The sequence below is a fragment of the Notechis scutatus genome, chromosome 1 (assembly GCF_049901735.1).
Source record: "Notechis scutatus isolate UNSWTSFEM ecotype Mainland chromosome 1, rNotScu1.2, whole genome shotgun sequence".
In the NCBI taxonomy this organism is placed as follows: domain Eukaryota; kingdom Metazoa; phylum Chordata; class Lepidosauria; order Squamata; family Elapidae; genus Notechis; species Notechis scutatus.
Genome location: NC_142009.1, coordinates 50,496,098 through 50,514,309, shown reverse-complemented (window position 1 = coordinate 50,514,309; position 18,212 = coordinate 50,496,098). Strand labels below are relative to the sequence as shown.

The window sequence follows — 18,212 nt, the reverse complement described above, 5'->3', positions numbered from 1 at the left end:
CTTGTCCCAGCTTCTGCCAACCTAGCAGTTCGAAAGCATGTAAAAATGCAAGGAGAAAAATAGGGACTACTTTGGTGGGAAGGTAACAGCACTCTGTGCTCCTTCAGCAGTTAGTCATGCCAGCCACATGACCACGGAGATGTCCAGAAATGACTAGCAAGTATGTGCAAGGGGAACCTTTACCTTTATCTTTACCTACAGTTGCATTTCTTCCTTGGGCTGAGAGTGTGTGATTGACCCAAAATCACCCAACTGGCTTTGCCCCTAAAATGGGATTGGAAATCCCAATCTCTAACCTCACTGCTCAGATTTTAAAATTCAGGACTTGAAAGTGATTGAAAACCGCATGTCAAAAATGCCTTCAATCGTGCAAAAAATGACATGCCTAATAATCTGTTGCTGTTTTTTCAAACTGTGATTAAAGAAGAAAGCATCTTGAGAGGCGCCATCTGAGAAGACATCTATTAAAGTAGTTCTAAATGTCTAAATGAGTAAAGCTAGAAATAAAAAAAAAACATTTTGAATAATTACTTGAGTGTATGTTATAATATGCTTGAGCAACATTTAAAATATTTGCATTGGGCCCTTTTCCTACAGGGATACCTTTATTTAACACAAATTGAAAGTGAAAGTTCTTCAATTGTGTGAAGGTCTAACTGTCCCCCCAAATGAATCTGACCTGAATTCATAACCCTCACTGCCCAAGGAGCTTCCCTTGAACTCCTGATTGGGACTCATTAATTCTCCAGATCAGGCAAGTTTATCAATTGATTGAAGAGACAACTCTTCTTGCTTGCTTTCTCCTCTTTACAGTTGCTTTATTTCTATGTCTGCCATGGGAAAATGTGGAGGGAGGGGGTGTTTTCTCTCTCTGATTATTTCTCTCTCTCTCTTTCTCTCTCTCTCTCACACAAACACGCATGCTTTAGCACAGGCTTCTGAGCATTGCCAGAGTTTTAAGTATTATATGGCAGCCATTCATTAGCAAGCATGTGATAGTTTTGACTCTGTGTTAGTGCTTTTTTATTTACTATTTCAATGTATATAGCTACGTACTTCGGATTATTGACTTTGGGTGGCTTACAAATTAAAAACTACAACAGAACAAAGTTCAATCTTAAAACAGATAAAAAGGCCATGAAACCATCTAAAAGGCTAAGTAACAGAATCCATAGCCATGGTCTAAAAAAAAGTCTAATCTACACTCAACACAACCACTGTACAGGCTCTACTGCACCTCCAGATCCCCAAGCCTGGTAGCACAGACACAATTCTACTCTCCATTTGACCTGTTCTATTTGACCAGACTCTCTTCCTAGAGTCCCAGATGATAGACCTCAAAGCATTCCTCTTCTGATGGACTTAGTGGGATGGGTAGATGTAATTTTTTTTTTTTTGGGGGGGGGGGAGGATTATTCCTCAAATAATCTAATCCTGTGCCATGAAGGATATTACAGGTCATCACCAGCACCTTGAATCACATTCAGAAGAGTTCAAGAAGAAATTGGTCAGTTAGAATTAGTGGAAAGTTGGGGGATTTTGCCTTTGACAAGTACAGCATAGTATGTTAATTTCTAGGTTCTTGTTGCTTATCAATAAACACACCCTGTTTTCTTTGTTTCATTGTCTTGCCCATGGTATGTTATTGAACATGTCCCTGCACACTTGACCTGGGTTTGCAAACCTATAATGAATTGTGTGGAGACTGAAGTACTACAAAAAATAAACTCATCTTGTCTGCAAGGCCAAGTGAGAAGACAGAAGAAAATGAAAGCCATAAATAGGAAAAATACACTCAGAAGTTCCCTTATTGGTTTTTCTCCAACAATACCACCACCACATACATAAAGAGTTAATCACAGTTATTTCCTTAGTTTATTTTAGGGATATTTGGAAAGTGGAAATCATGAAGGAGATGTCAAAACTGAATGGCAATGATATACAACAAATACTAGTGGACCCTACAATTAGCTTCAGACACACTATCAGAAAACAAAACCATCTCTTAATTTTACGACTTGTGGCATCAAAATTGGCTGTTTAAAATTTTACAATAGTAATAGCCACAAAAGTTACCCTCGGCCAAGAATATAGTTTGACAAATAGAAATGACATAATTAATAAGCTGGAATTTTGGTTATCTTTCCCAGATTTATAACATCTGGGAGAATCATCTGGCAGGAGAGGGGGTTACTCTGCTCTTCATTGGCTCTGTTCAAACCAACCCAGCAAGTCATAGTTTAAGAACAGTTTGTTTAAAAAGCCATTAACTGGTGTGGGCTCACTAGTCTAAACAATGGTTAACAATCCAAAATGGATACATTTATATTTAATGCTATACCAAAATCAAAGAGATCAACAATAATAGTTTTGCTTGTTGGATTACTTCAACTCTTGGACTAGATCCAGATATCCAACTGTAGAGGAGAGTCAAGAGAAAATTACTTTCCTTTTATCCTTTCTCCCATCAGCCCACACAGATGCTTTAACATGCTCCAAGGATCAGGAACCCTTGCAAAGTGGAGGGGGAGATTGTCCAGGGGACAAGAGGGGACCCACTCACACAAAAGCTAAAACTTGTGTTATCTCTCATGTGTACTGTCATTTTGGATTTTCATAGTTTGTTGTGGATACCCACCAAGCGGAAAGGGGGAGATGATAGAAAATAGGCAGCAGTTCATATTCATCTGCTCCATATTCAGAAGATGCTTCTGCCAATATTTCAAATGTCTCCTTTTTCTCACAATGCCCCAGTCCAGGCAGCAGGGCCCGGAAGGAGCTTCTTGCAAAGATTGGCAAGAAGAGGATATTCCTTGCTCCTCACCTCTGTCTCCATCCAATCCATAATAGATACAAAGTGAGTATATACGTAGAAAAACTAGTAAGCTTTTTTTTTTCCCTGAAAAGCCTTTTGAAAATCAACATATTGTTTCCTTTATTTCTACTTACGGGATTCAAATTCTTTTATAGAAAGGATTTTCTCTGACTCAGTCCTTTCCAGGTGTGTTTTCTGGTAATGGTGCAAAAAAAAAGGAGGGAGAGAAAAGGACTTGTTGAAAAACCTCCAAAATATTTCTTCTGCTATTTGCAATTGTCACTTGTAACAATCATCCTGTAAAGACTGCAGAGGAGGGGATAAACAACTTTTCAGGTTTACCTGTCATGACCTCCTACAATATACAGTATAAGCCATCAAGAGACATAGAACTCATGCTGGAATTTCCAAACATACATATAGAAGGACTGATTCAAGAACTCTCCCTTGTTTTAGTTGCAAATTTGCCAAAACAAAAAACAAAAAAACAAACCCACCCAGCTAAGAGTAGGAAGCATTCAGAAGGCAGACTTTGCTTTGAGGAAAATGAATAATCTCAATGTTGACAAGAGTTCAAAAGCAACACTCCAGCATTGGCCTAAGGCCACTCCTTTGTAATCTTGGCCATTAAATGTGAGTTTGCAGGTGGCCTGACAGCTGAGGTTTGGAGACTTTCGTTTGCATATTTAGTTTTCATATTCCACGTAGGGCCCCCTTCCATTCTCTGCAAGCTATAAAAGCCCAAATTTATTCTAATGACTTTTCATCATGAAACATCTAATTTTGCTTGTGGGTCAATTTGAAAAAGGGAAAGGGGGAAAGAGAAAAGAAAGAAGCAGAGAAGGAGGGAATCGGTCAGATTACTCTGCCAGCAGGCCTTCAGCATCCTTTCTCTATACTCTACCTGGATTGTTCTTGTCAGATTAGCAATTCTCGGACATATAGATTTTCTTCAAAGGCCATGGTTAGGGAGTTTAATTTTTTGTTTATTGGCAAAGATGGGTATGCTAGAAAAGTGCAATAGCAGTACAATATAGTCACTTAGAAATGTGCAAGCAAGCAAATTCTCCCTGGGAACAAATTCTGAGGCATGCTTCTCACCAATCGAATAACTACATAGCAAGAAGTGAGGTTATTTCTATTATCTGTGCTCTCTCTTACCTCTCTTCTCACTAAGCTTCTAAACTGCTATCCTTGCTTGGTGAAATCGGCTAAGATATGCCCATTCATGCAGTTATCTCGAAACCAAGGAAGAAAGGTTCAAGGCATATTTTGATATAATACTTTTTTCACACTGGATTCAGTGTTTCTGAAACTGTTTCCTTTTGAGCAAATTTCAGTAGGTTAAAGCCAAACTGGGTCACCCTATGGCAACACATGCATTAATCCTAAAACAAATTAAGCACGTGTTAGCTAATTTAGGACTCATTGGTGTCACAATATTCCTATTGTTTCATCTTTGTTAAGCCACTTGATACAGGATGTGCCCCATCAATGGAAGTATAAAACTCATAAGGTTTCACTATATGTCTGAACTGTAAAGAAAAGGAAAATCCCCAAGTTACATAAAATATGACTGATGGGACAGTGAAAATCACATACCAAATAGTTAGTATAAACGTCTCTAGGGATTTTTCCCCCCCTTTTGTTTCTCTTTCCAAATATAAAGCAGCTTTTCTAGAATTAAACTCATTCATCTGCTGGACCAGTGGTGGCTAAACTTTTGGGGCTCCTGTGCCAAAAATTGTGCACGCGCTTGCACACTCGCTCTTGCGTGCCAGCACCCAGAAGGCAATGTGCACCCCCTCCCCACGTCCCCTACACATGCACACGCAAGCTTTATAGGCTGAAATCTAGCTCCATTTCATCACTTCCTGTTTTTTTGAAATACCGGAAGTGGCAAAACGGGGCTAGATTTCGGCCTACAAAGCTTGTAGAAGCCTGCAGAAGCCTTCTTCAAGCCTTTGGGAGGCCAAAAAAGGTCTCAAACCAGCCAAAAATCAGCTGTGAGGCACAAACATGCGCAGTGAGGTAAGTTTGCCCGCAGCTCGTGTGCCGGCACAAATGGCTCTGCGTGCCATCTGTGGCCATAGTTTCGCCATCACGGTGCTAGACTATTACTTTTAGTGATCTAATCAGACTGAGCTCCATATCTACCTTTTAGTCTATTTTCTCAAATCTGATTTAAATTCTGATTTAAAACCAAGCTATGATGTCCCAGCTGGCAATGACAGGTTGTCACAAAGGTCATTTCAAAGGCCTCTACTTTCCTAGTGAAAATAGTTATCTTTACCTTGGGGAGCATGCTTCTCAATAACTCATGTATTAAGTGACGCACAAATAACATTAGCTCCCAGGCAACTAGATTTGTAGAGAAACTGACCACAACAGGCTCAAAATTTCAACTGCATGACTAAAGCAGGTACTCTCAAACCCAGATGCATGTTTTATGGAATCCTGTAAGGGGGGGGGCACTAGGAGGCAACTTGGCAGATAGGAAAGACAGAGATTATTTCAAGATGCAACATTTTAAAACATTCTTAAGTAATGTATTATTCAGAGGTTCAGCAAAAAAACTATCAATAGTTATAGGCAAGAAGTTAGGAAATAAATTTTGCAGAGATCTGTTATTGACAGACTTATTTTCTTCTTTCCTATCCATCTAGACAAAGCAAGGCAAAACAAATATTTCAGACCAGCTCACCTGCTTGGCAAGAATCCTTGCTGTGAGTCTGACTGTCTCAGAGGGATTCCAGTTCTGTCCAAATACGCACATGGCAGAACACTCCAATTTGTGCAATGGCCAATCTTGTTTCTAAAGAATTAAACATACAATTTGAAAATGCATGAAATTTGTTTTCCTCACAATGAAAAGATAGCACTGGGGGGGGGATTAAATTTGAAGGTAAAGATATCCTCTTTTCTGACATAAATTCATATGTATTTATAAGATTTGTAATACTTAAAAAAACATAGAGTCTACCTGCAGTACAATAAGTGAATGAACTGATCTAGGTTAGAGTGGGAAATGTCATTGACCAAATTAACCTGGTTCTTCCATTGCCATGAATAGAAACCAAGTTATGATCACCTTTGCTGGTTGATCTATGAAATGACTGTGTTTGCTACAAATTACACAACACAGAACTGAAGCAAATCTTGGATGATCTCTTAAAATCCTATTCTCCAGAAACTATTTCCCAGTGATCTCCACTTATATTTGCCAAAGAAGTAATCATCAGAGATTAAAGCTAAAAAAAAAAAACCCCTATTCAAAACTGCTGAATATGTGAGATACATGTGAGAGAAAACACCGTTGAGGAGTTGCTGACTTTTATGAGGTAGAAGATAATCTTTAAACAATTAATCAACAGCCTTATTTTACTAACACACATAGGCATAGAAAATGCCCAGTTAAGACAGATGCAAAATTGACAATGCCAATATGTCCTTCCAACATCCCCTTCTGACCCCTTTATTCTTTAAGCATAGTTAATTAAATTTTTTTCCTCAGGCTGAATCCAACTGAGTTATATGAACTAGTAAGGTGGTTAAAGGGACAAGATATAGATGAATTGTGCAAAACAAGATAAAAGGCAGGAACATTGCAGGAATATGGGAACAGTGTCTGCATAATATCTGGCACGGAAGCATTCTGACAGAGATCTTTTTAGTGATCACAGCAGGATCACATTTAACATTCTTTTCCACCATTCCTCTAAGCCATTTGATTGATAGCAGGCAGCATTGTTCTAGCCAACTCTCTAATGCTGTAAGGATACTCCAGATTCAAAAGGGGGGTGGGGGGAAGGGCAGCCAACAATTCTTTCTGATTTAAAGATTACAATCAGAAAACTTCTGGAAAGGACATTTGCCTTTTAAAAATGGAAGGGGAAACATGAATTGTCTCTGCTGTGGTGTTCAGAATGACTCCCATCTGTTAAGGATGTACGGAACAGAACTTTATCGGATGTTCACACACACACACACACAAAATCAAGTTCTCCAAAGCTAAAATGTGGTTATGTCGATATCTCCTTTCGAAGTCTCCTATGCATTTTAGATTACTCAGAGGCATCAAGACCAAAGGAAAAGTCACCTAAAATAAGTCGTACATAAAAAGTAGGGGAGAGAATTTAAAAAAAAGTCTGTTTGTGAACATCACCAATATGCCACAGTGATAACAGTCAAAGTTGGGAGTGGTGACTGAAGGCAGCAAGGGCCTGGATGGGAAGATCCAGGCTAAAGTTGAACCCAAAAGAGATGGGTTACTGTTTACTTATTGAGGTCCAATAGAATGAACATGGGAGAAGTAAGTAACAGTGCATATAGCTGAGATGAGCTTTAGAATTTATTTTTCACTTTTTTGGACCATCCGTTTCCCTCAGAGAGGGACTCTGGGCAGTGTACAATAAAATGTTGAAATATAAAAACAGTATATAAAAGTTAAAGCTTTAGAAGGAGGCAAGGATGATTAAGCACAGTTAAATTTAACTAAAAGGTGAGGGCTTTCAGGGCACTAGCCACCTGCTCTCCATGCACGATGGCTAAGCCATACTTTGATTGCTTTTTGAAAGGCAAGCAGAGTAGGGCCTGTTTCACCCCTGGAGGAAGAAGATTCCAATGGGCGGGGACAGTGGCAAAGAAGACTCTCTTTCTTGATCTGCCATTTGAAGTTCTTTAACTGACAAAGTCTGCAACATACTTTCCCTGGGATGGGCTGATGCAATGGGACAAAAACAAGAATGCTTATTTTCAGTACTGTTAATCAGTCTCCGAAGTGGAAACATAACAGGGAAAAGTAGATCTAAAATTCTTTGGCCTAAAACATATTACTACTTTGGGCACTGGTAATTTTGGAAAGTTGAGTGCTAAAAGACAAGCTATCTTAAATCATATACCATAGTACAATGAAAACCATTGTGAAACCACATAAGTTATAAAAATTGCCATGTCCAAAAAATAATGTTTCTTGATCTTTTTTTACTTAAACAAGTGCTCAAGACAGTTAGCAAAATTCAAAAAGACAATCCAAAAACAACCTCCTCCTCTTCTTCCTTTTCCTCTCCCTGCCCCCCATAGTTAATGTTAAATTTAACTGGTAGCTTTAAATTAAAATCCTGGTGAACGAGACACTTTAAACATACTTTCTAATGAGGGAATGTAGTCCATAGCTTAAAAGCAATGCATACAGCCTGAGGTACTAATTACCATCCCTGGAGCAAGAAGGTCCTGCAATGGCCTAGAACTAGAGCAAAGGTCTTCAAACTTGGCAAGTTTAAGACTTGTGGACTTCCCAGAATTCCTCAGCTAACATGACTGGAGGAGGAATTCTGGGAGTTGAAGTCCACAAGTCTTAAAGCTGTCAAGTTTGAAGACCCGTGAACTAGACTTATCCTCTCCAAACTCAAATGAAGACCAATCAACAGCAAAATCTGAACAAGATGAAAATATGACTTTAAGATAGCTGTATAAACTAGAGATGCAGTTGCAAACAAATTTAATTTGGGAGCCTTTTCCTTTGAATGGCAAGGGACAAGGCCCATGACATCATATCATCAGGTTTGGCAGGATTGAATGCCCAGCTCAATTTCTTCTATTTCTACAATTGGGGATAAAAAGGGTGCTAATCCTAAAAATAAGGGAAAGTACCTATTTTATGGTGCTTTTTTTTTTTTTTAAAGGAGTTAATAGATGCCTGCTTTGTTTTCACCAAGACTCAGATACAAGGACAGCATAATGTTTTGCCTCATAATTATTCACTATGCTCATAAGCATTAAACATAAATTAACTGACTCCAAGCCATAACCTTATAAACTACTCTTTCTTTAAACCTGATATAGCTCTTATTCATATCATAGCTCAGCATATTTCTGAGCTCAGAATATAGACAATCAAGATTTTTGAAACTATAGCAAATAAAGCCATGCAATTTCCATTATATCTGGAAGAAGGCCATCATGAAATTATTATATGATTGCACATCTTAAGGATTCATATAAATCTTAATCTGCCTTCAACTTTTAAGTGTCCAAAAATCCTAGTGGAAGAATCTTCCTTTTTGGAAGACAGTTTACCGGCTTGCTTTGTAACTAGAATCAGAGTGCTATACCAGAAGCAAGTTAATTAATCACCCATATTACTATTGAAGATTCAGCCAGATTTCCCAGAGGTACTTAATTTATTCAGAATAATTACAAGCTGAGTAGGGATTCAAATAGCTATACATATACAAAAAGTAACCTATTGAAAAGCCATAGGAGGAATAGAAGATACACAATTTTTCCCTTTCCCTCATCCCCTCCCACACACCCCTTAAAATATGGATGGGAAGATGAACAAACCAACTCAAAATGAACTACAATGTATATTTATGACTATTCAGAACAAGAACTCCACAAACCCTAAAGCATCTGAACAACACCCCCTCTCAAAATGAAATTAGGAATGAAGGCATGTATTTATACAAACAACAGAAATAGACACCTCCTACAAATAGGTAAGTTTTTTCAGCATGCTCAAAAAAATGTGGGGTTTTTATTTTTGTTTCAAATAAATTATCACATTTATAAGGAGCCCTGGTCTGACCAGGATAATTATGGCCTCAGGTGGGTTTTCCTTTAGGAAAAAGGAATCTCAGCAGAACAACAGATTCCCCAGAAGTACTTAATTTACTTCTGCCTTTAATCACGGTGAGCTAGCAGTAACACTAAAAGGGATCAGGCCCCAATAATACCACATGGTGGGGATGCTGCAAATTGTTCTGGTACAGAGCATTAAAGCTGGGAATGGAATTAATCTACGGTTTTCAAACAAACCAAAAGGCATGACTGTTCAGGGTTTATGGAGTAGATTGGTCTTAAATGACTTGTATATCCAGTTGAAAGAAGGAAGTCTCAAATTTAGATGAAATAACTTTTATTTCAGATGATTTCAAATCTAAATTTTTATTTCATTTTCAAATACTGCTATTATACTACATTCATTGTGAAACTATATTCATCTCTCCGTATTATAAAGCTATCAAGAAAAATATGCCTGTGACTCTTCCGTGGCCCTTTATGCAATTCACGATAAAATCATATTGCTACTCCCGAGCATTGGAAAAATATGGATAGTCAAAACAGTTTTAATCCTCCCAATTCCTAATTTGTCTTGGTTCAGTCCATATAATTCTGTTGCACACCTACCAATCAGAACAGAATTACTTCTTCTGAGGTATTTACAGCTGTACTGCTTGACATTTTGCAGTAAATGACAGTTTCAGCAAACCAATACACAGAAACTTTCCAGACAGTGAAATAAGTAAGAAGCATGCAGATACACCAAAGTCAACCAGCTTATCTGCAGTATTTAAAAACAGGCAATATCCAAAAAGCAACTACCTCAGTTTTGGTGATTTAACAACAGAAACAAAAAATTTCACAAGAAATTCTCATTTTACGCCAATTCTAATAAGGACAACAAATTCTTCTCAGTTTTTGTCATAATAATAAATAACAATAAATAATAACAATAAACACATTATATATTTGCCCAAGCATTTGCAAACACTTGTCCCCAGTATCTTTACATTTTAATATATTTTAGCTTCCTCAAATAGTTTAATTTCTCTATAAGCTAACAATTTATTATTGTGTTTATCCTTTTACTTGCTTAAATATTCTACTGTCAGTTTTGCTTCTGTGCATCATACTATTCCAGCCCCAAATGAAGAAAAGCAAAGTTTGCTTCTGTTTCAGTTCAGTTCATTGTTTAGTTCAAGAGGAGAAAAGATACATAGATTCCAATTCATTTATTAAAAGTAGCAATAAGGCATCTTAGTTAGTATACGCATAACAAAGATTACAAAAGTATCAGTCTATACAATGTATAGCAATCTTTCTAGGATAAAACCGGCTATGATTATATAATTTTGCCTGATTCAATTCAATTTTTCATATGATTCCTCATGATTTCTTAGACTTTACTTTCCTGACATATAACCTCTTAGCAATTTAAATTAATTCCAAACTGACTCCATAGATTAGTTTAAATCTGGAATATAAACAGAAATCTTCAAGATGGCAGTGGAAATGCACATGCAACAATTATGTAGGACTGCTATAAACTGAAAAACACTTTTAACTTATGGTTAAAAACCTCTGTTTTATGCACAAATGCTTTCTAATATTTAAGTGGTAATAAATATTCAAAATTAGCCTAATATCTGCTCATGTAATATTATAAAACTACCTAGCCAGGCACAGTTGGTTTATAAACACATACTATTATTATTAGCAGCAATGAAGCACATTTGCAAACAGATTTTCCCCACCCACTCTCTCTCTCTCTCTCTCTCAAACACATACACACAAGCTAAATCTAGTCTTTATTTCTGATTGCTCAGATAGGCACAAGCTTCGTCATCAGCTTAGTAAAATAACGTTAAACCATCTGGTTCCCTAAAAGTAGGCAGAAGCTTTTGAAGCAATTAGGGCCATGTATCAGTCAACTAATCTAATGGCTCAGCAGTCCTATGATCCAGCACAGCTGATCCTCAGTGACTTGTTATAGTGGTGTTTATCAACCCTTGCAATTTTTAAGCTGTGTAGACTTCAACTCCCAGAATTCCCCAGCAAGCAAGGGAATTCTCGGAGTTGAAGTCCACACAACTTAAAGTAGCCAAGGCTGAGAAATACTGTATTCTGGAATTTTCCAAATCCCTAGAATGGTTCAGGTCTTGATTTAGTTCCACCAGACCCACTGATCCACAGCATCCCCTTACTCCCCCTTCCTCCCTCAGCCTTCTTTAGTGCTACACTGAAGTCTTCAATTCCTGTTTCTCTCTACAAACTACAGTACCTGGAAATTATCATCTGACACAGAAGATGTTTGGAGAAACAGCATTAAGAAAAAAAATCCACATTTCTTGAGTTACTCACCTGGCATTCTACATTGCAGTAAAAAGCCTGCTTACATTTTCCACACCGAGACAAACCTTCTTTCCTAAACAGAGGTAAGTATAAAATGGTCATGCTTTCTTTACGACAATAGCAGCCATTAATACTGCAGTATGCAAAAAAAATTAAAATAAAAGAGTAATCCCTATAAGGACAAAGGCAGCCTGATAGTTACGTATAACAATCATCATTATTATTGTTGTAATGACGAGGCAGTCGAGTTGTTTGATCATGAACAACTGAATCATGGTGATCTTTATTGGAGTCTAGTCTTGCATTTATACACATTTTTAGTTATCCTCAATCATTGGTTAACTTTGGTTACTGCTTAACTTTTGTTACTGTTTAGCACAGTAATTAATACAATTAATTATCTCTAGTTAAAGTCTAACATATGTTTACTTCCTCTCTCTAATCCTCCTTTAGATTAGTGACTTTGTTTACCTGAGTTGTATTTGCTTGGAAACATTCTTTATCTGAGGTTTGCCATCCGAGATTGGAACATTCCTGCAATTACAACTCTACAATTATAAAAAGTTCCCTAGACGAGGTTTATTCTCCAGGCCAGGGTGGGCAGTTTTCGGCCCATGGGCACCACTCCACCTGCAGATATTTCTCTTGATGGTTATTAGGTTCACTGCTACTTGACATTTTTCTTAGATCCATTCTGTGAAAGTGCCCATGGGCTTTTGAGTTTTTAAGCAAGTCACCAGCCCCCAAATTATATCTAACTCTGCTCTTTATTTTTATTTCCAGTTACTTTTCAAGAATTGCTTTCTGTGCTTATATTAATAGTATAAGGTACAGAAATACAACAGAAAATAGTAGGAAAGATAGAAGAGGGAAAGGGGCAGGAAAGGGGCTTTAACTTCTGACTTCCTTTGGTGCAATACAACAAAATAATATCAACCTCAACTTTTTTTACTTTTACATAATAGTATAAACTAGCCATTGCTATACCAACAAATATATCTAATTGGTAAAATCCAAAATCAAAGTTTCATTTCCCCCCCACCTCAAGCATAAAGTCCAGAAGCGGCTTCCAAGTAGAAACAAAAGTATTTTGTATTTTTGTCTTTCGTCAAAGCAGTAAGTTTAGCTAACTCTATCAACTTCTGCTGCCATTCATCCATTGTTGGAATCAAAGTGTCCTTCCGTTTTTGTGCATAATGTAATCTTGCTACCAACATATACAGCATTAAAGTTCCAGGGTTTTTTCCCCAAGTCTTTTTCCATTAAACCCAAAAGAAAAGTTTCTGATTTTATCTTTATGTTCATTTTCTTTTTTATTTCTGTATCTTATACTATTAATACATAAATAAATAAATAAAAACTTTGGCTAATAAGAGTCACTTTCTGGTCTTATCACCTAAGTATAACATTGCCAAATATTATGATTTTCCTCTATGATATCCAGTGCTGTTACTAAGCTGTGTCCCCATGGTGATTCCTTGGACTTAAAACAATGCACAGAAAATATTGGAAGCCATCAGATTCAGCAAAGCCAAAGCAACTTTGCAAACCTAAGATGTGCTCCATGTTCTTTTTAGAGAGAAGAGCCTTTCTCCTGATAACCCTTCCAAACAAACCATACTTCTTCAGTCCTTTTCTAATTGTATTGTCACGGACTTTAACATGTTTGACCTCTAGAGTCTGAGATGTAACTCTTGGATTTTGATTTTTTTTTTGCAATTTCTCTGAGCATTGTACAGTCTGACCTTGGGATAAATTTGCTGAGATGTCCAACTCCTGGGCAGATTGGCAGCTGTCTTGGATGTTTTCCATTTGTGAATAATCTTCTTCACTGTAGAATGATGGGCTTTAAATTGCTTGGAAATAGTCTTATAACTTTCCCCAGATTGATGGGCAGCAGCAATTGCTTCCCTAAAATCCTTGCTGAATGTCTTTACTCTTTGGCATTGTGTTAACGTTACACGTCAATGCTGGAAACCAGCAAACACCTAAAACTTTGGCTCTTATAGTCACACTTGCTGATGATTAATTGATCAAGAGCACTTGATTAGCAATATCTAGCTGCTACTTTGCCTCTTTATACCTATGGAAGCAATAAGTTTTTCACACATCTACATTTTGGCCTCATGTTCCTGTTAATCCATCTATTAAGCTACAAATGTTACAAGATTTTTTTCACAATAAAGCTTCATTTTATACATAAATAAAATAATCATAGCACAGAATGCACTGCTCAATAGTTCTGTAAGAGATGACCAGGTTGAGCCCGCGGGAGGGGTCAAACACGTCCTCAGTCTTGAGTCCCTTCGAACTCCCAAGAGATCTAAGTCCAGCCTCTCTTGAATTCCATTGACTCTTATCGACCGTCAATTTGCTTTGATCATTAGTAGTTCAGGCTCATGTCAAGTGCCAAGAAAATCCAGGCTGCTCAAATGAATATAAGGGTTTATTGCAAGTTTAAATTCCCTATAAAAATCTGAACTACTATTAAAAGATAATCATATTTTAATATTTTAATATTGAATGGATTCTTTTTTAACATGTTTACTCATTTTAATCACTATTTTATTTATTTGATTGATTATTTATTTATTTATTTATTTCTAGGCCACTTGACTTTCAAATGATTCTGACTTACAATTAAGAAAAAAATATGTAAAAAGAATACAACAGACTAGAAGAGCAAAATAAAAAACAGGCCCTAAACAAAGCAAAGCAAAGAAAAATATAAAGAAAAAAAGGGCTCACAGTCACCTTGTCTCCAAGGCCTGGGAGAACAACTAGGTCTTCAATAATTTCCTGGATAAAATAAGGGTGTGAACACAGAAATCATTCTATCTAGAGGGTGGGAATTGCAACTGAGTATATTTTCAGGATCTTTCAAGATGTCATTCTTCAATTGATAGGACTCAAAGATGGCCCAGCCTAGACAGGCAGAGGCAACTAGAGAAAATTAAGAATATAATTGTACTTTATTGCTTCTTATTTTTATTGGTTAATCACTACAACTTATAATAACATATATTAAGATATTTTATATTATTTTGGTTAATTTATATTGCTAAACTTTGTATTAGGCCCTAATATATATATTCCATGTGTCCCCACTTTTATTAGTAGTGAGGCTATGCAAATAATTGGGAAAACAAGATGACAAGAAAATATAAAAGATATCCCATCTCTTACATCAAGTTCCTATCCGGATAAGACTTGTTGCTAAGTAATCACACTTTCAGGTTTCCATTAAAAATTGTTCTGATTTAGAAAGTTCTGTAGGAGTCTTGGTGGATCCAAAGGATTGGTGAAATCCAAGCAAGACCATTAAAGGAAGCATTAAACATGAAAAAAAATGGGACTGGAACCCAGTCAATGGAGTTAGACATCCTTAGATCAAAACCTCAATAGTTTATCTTACTGCAAATAACTCCACATAGAGACTGTTCTTTGCCACTCCCACCCATCAAGCCATCATAAGCAAATGATACTGTTGTCTGCTGTTCTTAAATATGGGATAGGCACTTTCATTTTATACACTGAAATAAGTTTTAGCTGCCATATATGAACCTCAAAGTGTCATTTTGTCCTCAAGCATTGTGTCCAATTTATCAAATACCTGCAGACTTTATATACACACTAATTTCTATAATTGGACACTGTCAGGCACCAAAGTAAACACAAAAAGAGGTTGGAGAATCGATGCTGATGAGCCCATTTAAAATATTATTTTGTCAATATATTTTATTATCTAAAAATGGGAATGATCTACAAGCGCAACTAATGAATGTCAAGGAACACAGTGATAAAAATGGGACTTAGATTGTAAATCTTAGAATTAGCAATGAAGATATAGAAATGGTTGACTGATTCAAGTAAAGGAAGCAGCAAGAAATGCACCAATCCTAGAACTAAATAAGTAGCAATGAAAGCCTTGGAAAAGATATTCAGATGTTGTAACATGTTTATACAAAGATCAGAATCATGCATACAATATTTTTTTCCTGAAGTTTCTAAACTTTAGTGTTAGAGAAGACTGCTGAGATCCTCTGTGATCAACCCTCAAACAAATGAAACAGAATAAACCCATTGCAGAGTTCTGAACCCATGGCATAAGTGACCAGGCTTCACTTCACATATGCTATGACTCAGTTTTCTGGAGATCATAATGTGGGGAAATTTGGAAAAAAATAGACTGACAGAAAAGTGCTTGGACCCTATTACAGTGGTGATGGGTAAACCAGAAAAAGGGCCAGTTGGGGATAGATCATCCTAGACCAGCGCCCCCCAATCTTTTGGGCACCAGGGACTGGTTCTGTGGAGAGATGTTTTTCCATGGACCAGAAGGGGCATGTTTTGTGTGCTGCCGGCATCCTGCGGATGGGGCTTTGTTTGTTTGTGTGGTCCAGTTTCTGACATGCCACAGACCGATGTCAGTCCAACTGGGGGTTGGGGACTGCTGTGTTAGACAAGGTCTATTTATGCAGTTGCTAAAAGTTGGCACTGACTTGAGGCACCAAAATCAACTCAAACTATTCCAAACCGGCTTATTTGTCCTACTTGACATGTGGACTATTCTTTATGGCATGGGCTAAAGGAAGAATACAAGAAATAGGCAGTGAATGAAATTACATCCTGGGTCTCATTTTAGGTCCACAATTCAGCTGCGGGACAAGAGAAACAACTGCAGAAGGTGAGACCGAAACTGTTCAGAACACCTGTGCCTCCCTTGCCGACCAGGAACCTGTCTTCACTGAGTGGACAACGTGAGTCAACAATGCATGGCGGCAACCAAAAAGGCTAATAAAGTCCTTGGTTGTAAAAACATAAGGCATAGAAGTCACATGAAGTATTAGTACCTCTTTATAAAGCCTTAGTAAGACCACACCTGGAATGCTGCATCCAGTTTTGGTCACCACATTACAAAAAAAGATGTTGAGACTTTGGAAAAAGGGCAAAGAAGAGCAACTAAAATGATTAACGTCCTGGAGACTAAAACATATGAAGAATAGTTGCAGGATTTGAGTTTGGCTAGTCTAGAGAAAAGAAGGATTAGGGGTGATATGATAGCAGTATTCCAATATTTGAAAGGCTGCCGCAAAGAGGAGGGGGGGTCCATTTATTTTCCAAAGCACCCAAGACAAGAAACAATGGTTGGAAACTAATCAAGGAGTGAATCAACCTGCAATTGAGGAAAAACTTAACAGTGAGAACAATCAACCCTTGCCTTCAGACATTGTGGGTGCGACATCACTGGAGGTTTTTAAGAAGAGACTGGTCAGTCAGTCACTTGTCTGAAATGGTATTAGGCTCTCTTGCTTGAGCAGGGGGCTGGACTAGAAGACCTCCAAGGTCCCTTCCAGCTCTATTCTGATTCTGATTTCTACACACCCCCACCCCATGCGCAGTTTCTACACGCCAAAACAGCGCTAGGCGGTTGCCCACAACGTAGGGCGGGTACCTGTGGAGCTGCTGTCTGTCTGACAACCGCATTAAGCACACGAGGTGAAGGAGGGAAGCGGCTGCACTTAGCCACAGCCCACCGCCAACATCCGGGTTTAGGGAAGAGGAGGAGATTTATTTATTTATTTATTTTAAGTACAGAGGCGCAAGTTCCACGAAGGCCTTTCGAGCTCTCCCCCGCCACCGCCCGCATCTCTCGGGAGCCACCCGGAAGCGAGGGACCATCGCATCGTGGTGGGACCTAAGGGGGAGGGGGCGGTCTCGGCCTCGGCCTCTTCTTCCTCTCAGGGTGGCCGGTAGCCCGTCTTCCCTCTGCGTGGTACCTGGCAAAGCAGCATTCGCAATGGTTGCCCCTCTCGTTGACGGTCAGCACGCAAGTGAAGGCCGGGCAAGAGAAGAGCAGCTCCCCAATGACGAAACGGCGCAGCGCCCGCAGGCCCCGGCCCTTCCCGGGGCTCTGGAACTTCTCGAGCCCTTCCATGTGGGAAGAGGCGCCGCTGCCTTCAAGCAACGCGGCTCCGGGATGGCGGCGCGTCTCTCGGGGCTATTAATGGAGCGCCCGCCACCCGCAGCGCCCGGCTCCAAGCGAGTCAACCACCGCGGCACATACATGGGCATGAACGGCGGCAGCCGCCGGCTCCCTGAAAAAAGTGCGCCGGAGCCCGCTGGGTCCTAGAGGCGATGGGTGCCGCTGAGATGGGTGCCTTTGGAAGGAAAAGTTTTCGACGGCGCAATTGCAGGAGCCCGAGACAGGGTTGCTGCATCTCCCAAGCGTCTCCTTTGCTTCCCCGCCATTTATTAAAATCGTGCACAATGGCTGGGTTTTTGCGCCCGTAAAGTTGTGCGAAAACCAAATCACTCCTGCTGGCATCGCGCTGGGTGCAAGCTGTCCTGTTGTCTAGGGGTCTGGGCCTATCTAGAATAGAAATAAAAGCGGTCTGATCAGGCGAATTAGGGTAATAATACGAATCGGTTATGATCCAAAATGTGGGGGGGGGCAATAAAATAGAGTAATAGTAAAATA

At 38.7% G+C, this 18,212-nt stretch overlaps 1 protein-coding gene across 1 annotated transcript in view; it reads right to left on the bottom strand.

Annotated features, from left to right (window-relative positions):
- SMYD2 (SET and MYND domain containing 2) overlaps positions 1-17,998 on the bottom strand; it is a 36,942-nt gene extending 18,944 nt beyond the window's left edge. The window contains exons 1-4 of the mRNA XM_026682768.2: positions 17,512-17,998; positions 11,741-11,804; positions 5,520-5,630; positions 2,950-3,010 (exon numbers count right to left, since the gene is read on the bottom strand). Of these exons, the coding sequence (XP_026538553.1) occupies positions 2,950-3,010; positions 5,520-5,630; positions 11,741-11,804; positions 17,512-17,669 (394 nt within the window). The 5' untranslated portion in view covers positions 17,670-17,998. The remainder of the gene's footprint in view (positions 1-2,949; positions 3,011-5,519; positions 5,631-11,740; positions 11,805-17,511) is intronic.
- Positions 17,999-18,212: the final 214 nt, after the last annotated feature.